Below are 16,075 nucleotides of genomic sequence, written 5' to 3'. Positions count from 1 at the left end.
CACTTTACCTTTTGTTCAGGCCGATTTGGCCGCTCTTTAGTTCCTTTCAATAAAAGTCTTCCTTGTCCACCAAAAAAAAAAAAATTTGCATTTAGTGGGTCTAGAATTCCCAATTTCACCCTCTAATAAATTAATATGGGAGAATTTTTTATTAGAAATGTGTTAAAAGTGATTACGCTTTGAGCCTCTATTTTTTCCTAAACCAAATGCCATTTTCTATGCCATCTAGAGAATATAAAGAAAATGACATGTCGTTGATTTCTTCTTCTAGACAACATGGACCAAAACAATGCCTATTCACACTGTTTTCAGATACTCAAGATGACCAGGACAAAACAAAATGCTTTGACTATTGACATCACATGCTCTTTTGAGTATACGGCTTGTCTAGATGACACGATCACAACGATATACCTATGTTGGATGTTAGATGACAATGCTACAAATGACCGTCCTCTTCATGCCACATCTTTGTTGCCTAAATAGTAAATGGCACTCAGGACCAAAAAAAAAAAAAAAAAAAAATTGGTCATCTATGATAAGGGGGGGGTAATGCTAATAGTTAAAAAAGGGGGAAAAAAATGGAACTAGTCTACATGAGAGAGAGAGAGGCATTTGTGGCAATCTAAAGAGATGAGCTTGCAAGATTAATACTTTACATAAGATGTCACCTTTAAGCAAAAAAAGGTTGCAAGATAATACTTGATGGAAAATGTCGCTATTGTGCTCCTTTAGGCTCAAAAGGTCAAGGCACAGTGAAATTATTCATTGTACTACAATTCTCTAAAATAAGATGAGTCACTTTGTAAGATTTTAAGAAAAATTTATGCGGCCCATATTTAATTGATAAATGAAAACTCATGTTTTAAGAATTTTATTTGTGAATAATGTTATGGCGAATAACAATTTATACGTAACTCTCAATCAGTATAACCCATTTGGTTAATAAACATCTTGAAGTTAAAAGTTTTAAATTTCTTGATAGAAATAGGGTTATGGAACAAATCTTCTATTTTTTTGGGCAAAAGTTAATAATTTGCATATATTATAATTTAGAAATTTTTTTTTTTCAAACAAATAAAAATGATAAACTTTAGAGAATAGCAGTAACTGTAAAATTTTTTTTTTTTTTTTTTTTTTGAGCTTGAAGGAAAAAAAAATCTTAAATTTTAAGAATTCTCTTTTTAAATTCAAAGTGAAATTTTTTATTTGACATTTATGATCCTATTTCTAAATGAAATTACCCTTCATTAATTAGGGTATTTTTGAATTAAGTAAAAATCCAGTTGAAAGAAGGAATCATCTTATGTATAGTATAGATATATAGTCTGTCTCCATCAAAAAGAATTATGTAAGGTAAAAGTCATAGACTAAAAGACACATTTTATAAATACACTATCATATAGTGAGTCTCCTTTTTTTCTAAACACTTAAATAATTATGGCTAAAGGTATTTTATGTTTGTTTTGTTTCCACTAAAAATTTTCTTACACACTTGTGAATTGTACATAAAATATACTCTTACTAGACTGTGTTTATATTCAATACCCAACAACAAAAGATTCTCACCCTTTTGTAATGCAATGGTTCTCTCAAATTAACATATAAAACCCTAACTAAAAGCACACAAAACCAACAAAATGGAAGAGACCCAGATAATCATTACCTCTAATCTTGCATTATCAAAGAAAAAATACCACAAAACAGAATATATATATATATATATAAAGATGTGGAAAGAAATAAAAGAGAGACTACAACATAATAAAAGTAGGCTAGGAAGACTAAAAAGACTCACTACTGAGCTCAAAGCCCAAACGCCTCCTCAGTTATGTCATCCTCTGGTGGTGGGAGTGGGTTGACGACTTGTCTAGCCCAATTGCTCTTCATTTTGTGTGTCACCCAACAGCAGAGAAAGCACACTACAGCAATGAAGACAAGGGCAAACCATATGATCAGGATTCAAGATTATGATCTCCTTCTTTTGGGAAAGATCAGAGGGCACAAATGGTCACTACAAGAAAAAAAACTCTATTGCAACAAATTGTTTTGTTGCAATAAAGTCAAAATTTTTGCAATAAAAACTTATTGTAACAAAAATATTTCGTTACACATTATTGCAATAAACTTTGTGGTAATAGGCTATCATGACAAAAGTTTCGTTGCAATAGCATTTTATTGTAATAAAATATTTTTATTATTATTAAAAATACTTTATTGCAACAAAAATATTGTTGTTATAATTTATTGCAATGTCATTAGGCTCCACACTCTCAAATTTTTTAATTTGTAAAATAAAACAATGGATTGAGAGAATAGGAAAGAGAGAGAGGCAAAGTGTGCGAGATAGAAGGGAAATGGTTATTTTTGTAATAATGGGTAATGAAAAATTGGTGAAAATAAAATGTGGGAGGGGATTAGTCTATTGCAAGTTATTGTAACAAATAAAATATTGATGCAATATATTAGTATTTTTAAGTCTCTATTGCAACAAAAAGTAATATTCACACATATTTATGTTTATTGCTATTATAATGTCTCTTTGTTGCAAAATAGTTTTTTTTTTTTTTTTTGTCATGTATTGGGTATTGACGGAGTTAGGGACGCGATAGGTCTAGGGTTAGCCAAAAAATACCCTTTCCTTTCTATCTCACACAAAAAAATAGCAATTTTTTTTACTTAATTTGTAACAATAATGAACCTGATTATTAATTTGTAACAATAATGAACCTGATTATTTTACTATATATTGATGTGTGTTTTTTCTTTTTGTTTTAATTTGACAGGTTGTATTTACACTGCGCTATATATTGCCTCATTCACTTTTATTATAATTTCTTATATTAGAAATAATATTATGATCCAATAAAAATATGAGATTGGTATCAAAAAATTTAAAAAAGGCCAGAGGGTAAAATAAAAGACTTAAAGATTGGCATCCAATCCCTGTGTTGCCAACATAGCGTGATTTATAATTAAATAGATTAAGTTGTTGTGGATATGAGATTGATTTGATGTTTATGGAATTAATATTTGTGCAAATTCCATCATTAGTTTTGAAATGTAATTTCTTCTTCCTCTTTTTTGTTGTAAAAATCAGGTAAATTTAAACTTTATAAAAGTACTTTGATAATAGACTAATAACACAGGCGGACGAAACTATACATGAAAGGGAGGGAAAACTATAGCCTCTAATAGTCCATTTGGATTGATAAAGAGTAGAGTAAAGTAAAACTAACTCAAAATTAGTCTATTTTCAGTCAACTCTACTTTATTCTCCTTCACTCTCCTCTCAATCCAAATAGGCCCTAAGTTGTGAAAAATCAATTAGACAGTTATATAAATATAAGAATTTGTGTGTGTGTGTGTTTTGGTTTTAAAAGATAAAGAGATTGGAACTTTCAAGTAGGGATGGTAATTTTTGCTTGACCCACGGATACTCGGTTTGGCCTGACCCTAATGGGCTGGGTTTTACCTGAACTAATTAAAAATATTATCCCTAAAACAAAGCTACGAGATATTTTAGAAATAATAAAAATGTCTAATTTACATTCACTTTTATTTTATATATATATGAGAAGATGATATTGGTTAGGGAGTACAAAAGAGAAATTGAATTAAGAATCTGAGTTATATTATTAATTTAGACCTTTATATCAATGAAATGTTTTGCTTACACTTTAATAATTAAGCAAAGATATATAGGGATGGCAATTTTTGCCCAAGCCACGGATACTCAGCCCGGCCTGACCTTAATGGACCGGGTAAAACCCGATCTGATTAAAAATAGGGTCAGGTTTGGGTTTTTAAAAAAAAAAAAAAAAAAAACCTGAAGGGGGTCCGGGTTTTTACAAAAACCTAACCCGGCCCGGTTAATATATATGTATAGTTACTAAAATACCCTCATATATATATATAGTTAACCCTACCTCACCTTACACTCACAATCTCTTCAGCAGTTCAATCGCCTCTCTTCTCTCTTTGTTCAGCTTACCACTCTTCACACTTACTCACAATCTCATCGATGCCGTAGCACTCAAGCAACTCAAGCTCAACTCCAGTTTCCACTCTCACTCTCAAGTCTCAACTCAAGCGATCATCGGAGATCATTGGCGATCATCTTAAGTCTCAACTCAAGCTCAACTCCAATTTCCACTCTCACTCTCACCACGAAAATCTCCACAACCCCCACAAAACCACAACCAATCATTGGATATCTTTGTGGTTTGGATAGAGAGAGGCCGAGTAGGAGTCCAAGATCGGAGATAGAGCCTTGGTGGACCGAGTTCTCCAATTTTTTTTTTTTTGGGTTTATGTCCTCTCTCAAATCTGAGTTTGTGTTTGTGATTCTATGAATCTATGTTTGTGAATCTGTGCTTGAAAGGAAAACTCTTTTTTTTTTTTTTTAGATTGTTTTGCAATGGATGCCCTGAAATGGTTGTTGAAGCTTGCGGGGCCCAACGAGACCCGACAGGCCGAGTTTGGGGGCTAAAAACAAAGACCTATTTATTAAACGGGCCAGGTCCAGGTAACATAGTAAGACCCGCGGGTCGGGTCCAGGTATCCAAAAACCCGCCCTAAACTCGGCCCGTTGTCATTCCTAAAGATATACAAATACAAGCATGTAGACTTGCTTAATTTTATAAATGCATATATATATTGATATTATATAGTTTGGTCCCAAACAAAAATGTCTGGATTCAGCCCTAGAAAATACCAAATCACTAAAACACTGAACAAATTAAGTTCATTTTCAATACGCACACTAGGAATTAACCAAAAGTCTTTTGAAAAATAAATTCGAAATTTATTGGCTCAAGTGGTATAGATCCACGTACATTATCAATTTGATTTGCCTATTTGCTCCTGAATATACCGTTATTTCAAGTTTATTCTTTTTTTCATGGCCACTAAATATATCCAAGTGTCCTATGTATTGGAGTAAAGGAAATAATTATAGAAAATTAATAACCAATATTATATTTTGTTAATTTATTTAGTCACACCATGTCATGAAGCAAAATATTTTTTGGAATAAAAATTCTCAATCACACTCTCAATATAGTTGGTAGAGAATAACATGAAGCTTTTTCTTTTGGTAATTCAATAATTGAGGTAGGGGGATTAGAATCTTAAACCTCCGTTTAAAATAATAATAAATAGTGTGGAACTATATAGTAAAATCAGCCTACTGGCCAGACCGAAAAGGCAGATTCAATGGGGAAGATTTTGGTCTTAATTAGGAGAAAAATTATGGTCTTCTAAAATTCATGAAAGGATGAAAATATTATGGAGAGAGGATGTGGATGTTTTACCATTATGAAAGATTTTGGTCTTTGGAGATCAAACTATGATCTTCTAAAATACATGACATAGAACTAAAATGTTATGGAGATCGAGTACGTGTATGTGTATGCTAGTTTGTAATGCAGTAGGAAACATAATTTTTCCTTCATGTCATATGGAAGAAGAATTATGGACCTCATATTGAAGACTAGAATAAGTCATTAACAAGACCACATGCACAATATCTAAGTCTAGAAAGTGAAAAGCAAAAATAAAGCCCAAGTAAAATTAAAACAAATATTTTTATAAATACCAAAAAGAAAGAAAAAGAGTATCAATAGTATGAACTTCCCCAGCAACTTACAAAATAGTGAAGGGGTTCCAGTATGATACTAAAGCGAAATTAAAAACCAAAGTAATTAATAGACCGATAAAAAATATATGCTAGCACAAGGTTTAAACTTGGGGTTGATCCTCAGGCATGAATCTCCTCCAAAACCAATGCTCCTTCCACACACTTGTCATTTCCTCAATGGGAATGTTCTTGGTCTCCGGCAAGAAGAAATAGACAAAGAGGGTCATGAGTACCACGAAAAAAGCAAAGAGGATGAACAAGCCAAATTTCAAGTGACAGAGCATGGTAAGGAATAGTTGGGCCACAATGAATGTGAAAAGCATGTTCACACAGACAGTGATACTCTGTGCAGCCGATCGAATCTCTAGTGGAAAAATCTCACTTGGCACTAACCATCCTAATGGCCCCCAAGACCACGCAAAAGCAGCTACATAGGCACAGATGAAGAACACAACAAGGCCAGCGTACCACTTCGGCAAGTCAATCACTTGACCTGATACTCCAAATTTCCATCCAATGAAGACTGTCACCAAAACCTACAACATATATGCAATGTAATTTACATTATATAAAAAATTTATGGATGCAACTTTTGATATAGGAATATAAATGAATACACATGAAAAGAAATGTAGTTAGACTTTGTATATGCGTGTTACCTGAAATATGAGCATTTGAATTCCACCCTCTAGGAAAAGAAATCTTCTACCCCATTTATCAGTACCATACATGGAGACCAATGTAGCAAAACAATTTATTCCACCAGTGATAAGTGCGGATAAGAGAGAAGCATTATCCCCAAACCCAATTGTTTTGAAAAGCTGAGGAGCATAGAACATGATAACATTGATGCCTGTAAATTGTTGGAAAAATGGAATAGCCATGGACATAATCAATTGAGGCCTATACTTTCTATTCCGGATGTTTCTCCAAGGGTGTTCAACAGCTTTGGAGGCTTCACTTGCTGCCACAAGATCCTCGAACTCGGCCTCAATTTCCTTATCAGAAACACCACGAATTCGCTTGAGTATTGCTCGGGCTTTTTCGGGTTCATTCTTCTCGAGCATTGAGTTTGGGGTGTTGGGGAGGAAAAATGATGAGACCACAATGAAGAGGGCAGGAATAGCTGCACCACCTAGACTAACACGCCATCCATAGCCACCTTTGATCTTGGGTGTGAGGTAGTTAACAACATTGGCCATCAAAATGCCTACTGTAATACATAGTTGGAAGATAACGTTGAGAGAACCTCGAAGTTTGTATGGAGCCATCTCTGAGAGGTAAAGTGGTACAGCCTGCATGCAATTGAATAAATCAAAGTTATTTAGTGACATATTTGTACAGCTTATATACTAGTTCAACTTTGAAAGAAATAAAATAAGCTTGTGAATAATTCTATCAATTAATATATAGAATTAGTAAATTTTCATTTAAACAGAATTTTTTTAGTCATAAATTGAGGATTTTAAGAATTATGTACTTCCCCTATAAATTTAGGATAAATGCATGATGTAACCCTAAGGCAACCCATGAATTAGGATTGTGATTATTTTTCGAAGCTTTTTTTTTTCTTTTTTGAGGAACAACCCAACACGGGCTGAAAATAAATAACTAAAACAAGTCTTTTACAACATAATTGAAAATGTTTGGAGGAACAACCTCCCCCCAAACTCTTAACGGAAAAGAGAACTTAGCATCCCTAGCTAAAGCATGGGTAATATAATTACCCTGCCACCTTACATGGATGATAAAGTAGGATTGAAAATAACCCCTTATAGACGTGAAGTCTTTTACTAAGAGCCTAGCCTACACATTGGAGTCCTTCCCTGTCTGCAGACTTTTCACCACGAGTTCTGCATCTCCTTCAAAGCACACCTTGCAAAAGCTGAGTTCCCAAGCAAAGATTGCAGCTCTTCGGGCCGCCAGCATTTCCAAAGTCTCCACTGATGTTGGCATGGGTACCTTCTCGAACAGAGCAGCTAACACCTGCCCCTCATTGCTGCGTATGACCACCCCAATGCCTCCCTCCTGCTCCTCCCCAAACACTGCCCCATCAAAGTTCACTTTCACAGAGCCCTCAAGTAGGGGCTGCCATCGCAATGGTCCGGCCCTTTTCTGTGGTTCATGCCACTGCTTCCCCTGCTGAAACTCATCTAACAGGGTCAAGGCAAATTGGGCAAGCTTCGAACTTGGCAAGGCCGATTCATTGATTTGTAGTTTGTTTCTTCGAATCTAGATTAACCACGCAATCATGATAAACTCCTCCACGCTTTTTCCTTCTGCCTTTATGATGCTAACTAGATCACCCATTGCTTCAATGCACGTGAATTTGCTCCTAACCTCTGCAAAAGAATGCACCCACCCCTCAAGGATATTGTCACAGTTCCAAATTGCGTGGAGCACGTCTTCACCTCTACACTTACATTGATCACACAAAGGGTTGTCCAGCACTTTCCGTTTCTGAAGGTTTACCTTAGTTGGGAGCACATTTGAGCAAGCTCGCCAAAGGAACACCTTAACCTTGTTTAGGACTTTCAGTTGCCAAATGCTCTTCCAAAACCATTTTACCTCGTCAACTTTGGAGCTAGATGGTAAGGCCTTCATTTCAGTCTCACTTAGCATTTAATAGCCTGTTTTTACTAAATAAGCTCTTGACTTGCACCTCGGCCATGTAACACTATCCTCCTGGTCCATAACAGCCACTGGAATGCTCTTGATTCTTTGTGCTTCAAATGGCAAGAAGAGGGCTTCCACAAGCTAATCATTCCAACCCTTACCCTGTGTTGCCAACAATTTTGTGACTTCCCAATTTGTGGCATCCTCATTCTTTGGAGAAACAACACAAGCCGAGTCTGCTCCAGGCAGCCACCTATCTCCGTAGATGTTAATCTTCCTTCTGTTCCCCACGCTCCAAAGCAAACCGGTTTGGAAAGTTTTCTAGCCTTAGCAATGCTTTGCCAAGCATATGATCCCAAAGCTACCTTTGCATCAAAAATTGACCCGCTTGGGAAGTATTTTGCACTAAAAACCCGATAAAAGAGAGAAGAACAATCCACTAGTAGTCTCCACACTTGCTTTGCAAGCATAGCCTCATTAAAATTTTCCAAACCTTTAAAGCCCATACCCCCCAAAGCCTTTGGTTTGCACAAAGTTTCCCGATTCTTCCGATGGATCTTTCGTTGATCTCCCCTTTGCCTCCACCAAAATTTCCTTATCATCATCTCAATATCATTTAATAATCCGGATGGGAGTTTGAAACAACTCATCGTAAAAGTGGGTATAGCTTGAACTACCACTTTTAAGAGCACCTCCCTACCCACTTACGAAATGAGCTTTTCCTTCCAACCTTGCAACTTACTCCACACTCTCTCCTTAACGAAATTGAGACTCGCCTTTTTCTTCCTCCCAACCATCTCCGGAAGCCCAAGGTACTACTCGTATTCTCGCACTTCACTTATTCCCAAGAGATCAAGAATTTCTACTTTCCTCCCCTCCGGGGTGGACTTGCTAAAGAACACGATGGTTTTTTATCTATTCAACTTTTGCCCCGAGGCTTGCTCGTACAAACTCAAAATGTGTTGAATGACATCCAAATTGCTCATTGTAGCATGGAAAAAAAGGAGAGTGTCGTCGGCAAAGAATAAGTGGGTGATTTTTGGGCCATTTTTGCAAAGAGAGAAGCTCCTAATAGCTTTGGACTTGGCTTCCTGTTGCAATTGACAATTTAAAGCTTCAAAGCAAATTAAGAATAGGTATGGGGAGAGGGGATCTCCTTGTCTAATACCCCTTGTTGGTTGAATATCTCCCTTTGGCACACCAATCACTAGAATTGAGTAGGAAGCTGAATTTATACAACTCATGACCAAAGCCACCCATTTCTCATTAAAACCCATCTTCACCATTGTTGCTTCCAAGAAACTCCACTCCACCCTATCATAAGCCTTGCTCATGTCAAGCTTCGATGCCATGAAACCCCCTTTTTTGACTTTTGGTTCTTCATGTGGTGCAAGGTTTCAAAAGCTACAAGTATATTATCGGAGATTGCCTTGTCCGATTGAAAGGCACTTTGTGATTCCGAAATAATTAGAGGTAACACCCCCTTGAGCTTGTTTGCAATCACCTTGGATACAAGCTTATAAATGATATTACATAGAGATATAGGGCGAAATTCAAAAACTTTTGAGGGGCTTTTTACCTTAGGGATAAGGGTGATGAAGGTCCGATTTATGGATGGAGGAATAACACCCGAGGTGAGGCAACTCAGCACTGCTTCAGTCACATCATCGCCCACTAATTGCCAATAATGTTGGAAAAAGAGAGATGGAAGTCCATCAGGACTCGGAGCCTTCAACGGTTCCATTCACTTTAGAGCCGTGAACACCTCTTCCCTAGTAAACTCAACATTTAGTAATTGGTTCATCTCATCCGAAATAGAACAAGGAATACCAGCTACTACTTCCCCTATCATGCTCGGGTTTAAGGAATTGAAGAGGCCTTGGTAATAACTAACCAAAATATTTGCAATCCCATCCTCATCCGAACATACCTCCCTACCTGGATCTTCAAGTGTATCAATTTGATTTCTTCTAAACCGATGAAGGGCCTTACTATGAAAATATCTAGTGTTATTATCACTCTCTTGCAGCCATAGAGCTTGGGATCACTGTTTCCACATTTGCTCTTCACTCACTAGGAGCTTTGAAATCTCTCTCTTCAACCTTTGGACCCGAGCCATGCTTCCACCCCTTATTGCAGCTTCCTCAACAACTCTTAGTTGATCTTTTTTCTCCCTAAGGCTTTGAATCACATTACCAAAAGCAACTTTGCTCCACCACTTCAAGTTTCTACAACATCTATCCATTTTTCCCTCCACTCTTTTCATTAGGCTGTCTTGGCAGTCATAGGACCATGCATCCTCAATCGCTTCCCTTCAACCCTCATCTCTCATCCACATTTGTTCAAACCTCCATGGCTTGTCCATTCTTTTTGGAATACCTGCTAAATAAATCATGATCGATTTATGATTTGATGTACCACTCTCCAAATGGACCACTTTTGTAGCCGGGAACATTGCTAGCCAATCCACCGTACTAATCACTCTATCAAGTCTCTCCCACACTGTATGCCCCTTTCCTTGCCCATTACACCAAGTGAACTTGTTACCACTAAAACCTAGGTCTTGAAACTCACACTCATCCAACACATCCCTAAAAACCTCCATTTGCCTACTTGGTCTAAGCCTTCCCCCCAATTTCTCATGAGCTCTAGTGATTTCGTTGAAGTCTCCCACACACAACCAAGGTAATGAATGTTTGGAATTTAATCTTCTCAAGGTAGCCCAAGAGATATGATGGTTATTTGTGTCAAACTCCCCATAAAACCCGGTAAACCGCCACTCTTCCTCCTTCCCTTTATTAACAACGGCGTCAATATGATTCGGGGAATATGTGTCCATCGAGAAATCCACTTTTTTCTTCCAAAAAACCACCACCCCCCTACCCCTCCCTTCTCTAGAAAATTCTATCATGCCATCAAACTTTAGGTTATCACGTAAATAAGTTAGCCTAGCTTTTTTCAGCCATGTTTCAGCTAGGAACATGACTAGGGGAGAATGAGTTCGAATTAAATCACCAAGCTCTTGCTCTGTCTGAGGGTTCCCAATCCCCTGACAGTTCCAGCATAAGAGATTCATTGTTGTTAGCGGGGCTACACCACAGCCTCCACCATTAAATCACTTAGTTCATGACCAGAATGGGAAACTAGCCTCTTCTTGCACGGTAACTCACTACAATCCACCTCTGAAGCTAACCTTTTTGTATTCTTCACCCCCCTAGGCACCACATTCTCTATGGGACGTGCATGACATTTTTTCCTTGTTCTTTTTACCTTTTCCACCCTAGCACTATTATTTATAATGCCCATAACATTTGAAATATCACACAGTGCAGAGTGGGTAATAGGAACACTTACGAAGTTTGCCTCATGTACCCGTGACTATGTAAAGCCCTTTACACCAGCCAAGTTTTCTGCATGCCTATCTGCTGACTTTGGGGTAGACCCATCAGCTTTCCTAGCTATCATTTGTTCCTTAATTCTCACATTTTCCCCTTCTAGGTTGTCCCCTAAAATCATGCCCCTCACCTTGTCAAATCTGCCCAGTTCCATGTCAATCTCCTTAAGTCGTTCCTCGAATTTCTCCCCTGAATCTTGGCCACCCGATTTCACCAACTCAGCAACCGTATCCTCTGTTTCAGACTCAGCTGATATCCCATTAAATGCCTCCTGGAATCTCGCTATTGCCTCGGTTTGTGCGTACGCCATCGTGGGAGGTTGGTCACCATTCAACTTTACCAGCGAGTTCACCCCACGCTACTCAGCACCTTGTTTTTGTTGGGCATTTTTTGCAGTGTAGAAACCCGGTACCTTAACCACAAAGTTTCTTCCTTTCACAAACGGAGCTGCACGTATCCACGCCCCATATGCTTGACTCTCCTTCATGAGATTTCCTTCACTCTCAATCCAGAGGTCATAGGCTCTATCCACATGGTTCAAGCAACCACACCAGTAGCAAATATTGGGCAGTCTTTCATACTTGAAAGACACCCAACTTTGCTCATCGTGAGACAGAGATATTAGCCTCCCCCTACACAGTGGTTTATTTATATCAATGGTGACCTTCATCCTCAAAAAGCTTCCCCCATCCATCTCTCCCTCATCGATCTCTTGACAAACCATTCCAACTACTGCACTGAGTTTTTCAGCTACTGTTTTATTCATAAACCTTAATGGGACATCGTGAATCTGAACCCATATTGAGATTTTATCAAACTCTAAATCCTTGAAAGGGACTTCCTTGTCATACCACTGCAATACAACGAGGTGTTTGTTGAAGCTCCAAGGGGCATTGCTCATTATCCTCTCCACCTCTTCCTTCTTTTCAAACGTAAATAGTAAAACATGGTCACTACTTCTCCTAACCTTAAACCCCTTCACAGACCTCCACAGAGGGCTGTTCTTGTCACTGCCTCAACATTTAGTGCCCTCCTTGTAAGAAACTTTGCTGCCATGGTAAAGTTTTTGGTTGATAACTTACCGTCCAAACCCACCTCTTCACCCTCCCTAGCATTCAAAGACATTCTTTGCCAATGTTTTGTAAGATTGTCCATTTTTTCTATTACTCTCACCTCTTGTGTTTCCCAAACCCTAGCAAAAGAAACCTAACGTCTAACCCTCTCCAAGCAATAAATTGCTTGAGTTGCACAGAATCCTCCTAACAGGAACGACAGCTTCTATAGCCCAAGGAAAGTCTACCGGTGCCCTAGAGACGCCTCCTTAGTGACAAAGAAAAAAAATTTGGTAGCCAGACTTACCTAGTTCAGGCTAATCTTGAGTATTATTTTTCAAAGCTAGTGGCTTCATTATATTACTTAAAAAAATTATTTATATTACTTTTTGATAATAAAAACCAAATAATTAAAAATATAAATATATTGAAAAAACTGATATTAGATACCAATAACAAGAAATAAATTGGTACAAACAAAAGCTTAATTATTTTATTATTATATCTAAAAAGATCATTACCCAATGCTAGTCCCAGTTACGTAATATGATTTAGGAAGGATAAAAATTAAAATTTGCATGTAAAAGACTAAAACTAAAAGCAGTAAAAGCAAAAGAGAGAAAGAAAAAAACAAACAAGAAAAGCAAATAATTAAGGGATTTTATATTTACCTGATTAGCAAAGCCAACACCAATACCCAATAAAATTCGACCAATGATAAGCATAGCAATATTTTGAGCAGCAGCATTGATGATAGCTCCGACCAAGAAAACCAAACCACCAGTGAGCATGGATATTTTCCTACCCAACTTCTTGGTCACCCATGATGCACCAAACGATGCCAAAAGTGCAGCCAAGTATAGAGAAGATGTAAACATGGTCAGTGTCACACTGTCAAATTTACAGTACTGATTGGTTGATTTATCTAAGGCCTCCTTATGATAAACCGAAGGGAAAAACTTTTGCAAGAAGGTATCCATGGATGTCACACCACCTGTATACAAAATTAGAATCAAATTAAACACATCAACATACTTGCGTGGAACGTACGTGAAAGAAGAATTAAGGGTAAAATGCAAAACTAAGGGCTTGTTTGGTTAGTTTTTTTCATCACTCAGTTTTCGTCACTCGTCACTCGTCACTCATCACTTATCACTCATCACTCATCACTCATCACTTAAAATACCCCAACTCCCACACCCCATCCATTTGGCATCATCACTCAACTTGTCATCACTCAATTTTTTCAACTGTTTGTGGGCCCCATACCTGTAACTTGGTGCAACTTTTACATTTTTTTTTCCTTTAACCCCCAATACCCAAACTCAAAGAAAAAAAAAAAAAAAAAAAAAAAAAAGAGATCAGAAACCCAAACCCAGTGAAAAAAGAAGAAGAAGAAGCCACCTAGTGTGAAAGGAAAAAGAAAAAAAAGAAGATGAAGAAACCAAACTCACCGAACCCAATGAAGAAAAAAAAAGGGTCAAAAGTTACGGCTGACTCTGATCATGGGACCCAAAAATCAGTTTCCATAACTCATCACTCAAAAATCAGAGAATTGAGTGATGGAAATCATCCAAAACCAAGTTAAACAATCATCTATCTGTGGGACCCACTTGTTTTGGATGATGGATCATGAAAATTGAGTGATATCACTCAGTTTTCATGCTATCCAAACAATCTCTAACCCTCTAAGTTTCTTCAAATTTCATTTAAGTCATCTAACTTTTTTTTTGTTCATTTCAGTCTTCTAACTTTCAAGTTTATTTAATTAAGGTTTTTCCATCAACTTTTGCTATATGTTGTGGTTAATTTTTCAATTTATAAATTTTTCTTCAAATTTTTTAAATTTAAAAAAATTCAATTAATGATTGAAAAATATTTTTCAAATTTTTTATCAATATATTTTAACAAAAGTTAACGGAAATACCTTAATTGAATAAATCTGAAACTTAGAGAACTGAAATGAACGAAAGTAAAGTTAAAGGACTAAAATGAAATCTGAAGAAAGTTAAAGAGTCAGTTTTGCATTTTAGCCAAGAATTAATTATGGAAAATTAAAGAAACATATAGTACGATTATATATATTGTGGTTCTTGAATGCATGCATGCTTACCTGAGATACCAATATCGTAACCAAAAATCAAACCCCCCATGGCAGCGACAATGCAAGTTACCAACACATAGAAAGTGATTTCTCCAGGGTAATTCTTTGTAGGATCACCATTGTTGGGACCAATCCCTCCAGTAACCATAGCGAACAGCAAGAAAAAGAGAATAACAAAGATCAAGAATAAGGACGAGAAAGAAAGAAGCAGAAAATATGAAGAAAGAGAGATATGGGTTAAATTAAAGAGTTTATGGTTTCTTATATATATATAGAAAGCATAAGGTGGTGTGTAAAATCTTTATCCTGCTAGCTACCCATATATAGAAAGCTTAAGGCAGTGTGTAAAATCTTTATCCTGCTAGTAATATAGTTACTATATTGTACAATCACTGCTAGCTTATCCTGCTAGTAATAAAGTTACCATATTGTAATTAATTACTGCTAGCTTTGGCTCAATCGTCATGCACCACGTAATTGGGTTCTAAATTTCTAATAGGATACCTTTTATTTTAAGGACAGTTTTTTTCATTTCTCATAAAAGTGATGTTAAAACTTTTCTAAAATGGATTGTTAACCAATGTCCTAAGGGCACTCGTTAGCATTTCTCTTATTTTAAAAGTTTTTTTTGTAGTCTAAATCTTCTTTTTTACTTTTTCTGCTCCACTTTATGCTCTACCAATAAAAACTTGCCACATATTCACCTAACTAATTAAATACTACCATTATTGACTTATTAATACTACCATTATTAATTAATGGTAGTAATTAATTAATTAATTAGGTGAACATGTGGCAAGTTTTTATTGATGGAGTATAGAGTGGAGCAGGAAAAGTAGAACAGAAGATTTGGACTCCTTTTTTTATCCTACAAACTAGTTACTAATCCGTATGATACGCGAGAAAACTATTAAATATAAGTTTTAAAATATTTTTGTTAATTTTTTTGCATTTGAAAATTTTTTGCCATTGTGGTGGTTTAAAAAATTATTTAAAATATCCATTTCTTTATAGTTAGCTTAAATGTTTATAAATAGGAGAAGACATTAATGATGAGTGAGTTCAAGTTATACCTGGTATAACTTTATAAGAGTTACACATTTTTAAAATCATAGATTCCCATTAGATCTTACTGTTATAAATTACTACTTGCTATCTCATTAATACAAAGTCATTGAATGCCAAGTCAACTACTTTTACCGAATTTTCTCACATTTATTGCCCAACATCCCTCAATCACCTTCCCACTACCACAGTACCACCCCAC

At 36.4% G+C, this 16,075-nt stretch overlaps 1 protein-coding gene across 1 annotated transcript; it reads right to left on the bottom strand.

The window, feature by feature from the left end:
- Positions 1 to 5,569: 5,569 nt before the first annotated feature.
- On the bottom strand, positions 5,570 to 14,956 carry LOC115979556 (sugar carrier protein C-like). The gene is made up of 4 exons (XM_031101611.1): positions 14,818 to 14,956; positions 13,376 to 13,698; positions 6,301 to 6,936; positions 5,570 to 6,177 (listed from the first exon to the last, which is right to left on the bottom strand). Exons 1-4 carry the CDS (start codon positions 14,954 to 14,956, stop codon positions 5,743 to 5,745), a joined length of 1,533 nt encoding a protein of 510 aa, XP_030957471.1. The 3' UTR covers positions 5,570 to 5,742.
- Between the last annotated feature and the right edge of the window lie 1,119 nt (positions 14,957 to 16,075).

Source organism: Quercus lobata, chromosome 3 (assembly GCF_001633185.2).
Source record: "Quercus lobata isolate SW786 chromosome 3, ValleyOak3.0 Primary Assembly, whole genome shotgun sequence".
Taxonomy (NCBI): Eukaryota; Viridiplantae; Streptophyta; class Magnoliopsida; order Fagales; family Fagaceae; genus Quercus; species Quercus lobata.
The sequence above is the reverse complement of the archived record's forward strand: the minus strand, read 5'-3'. Positions and strand labels throughout refer to the sequence as shown.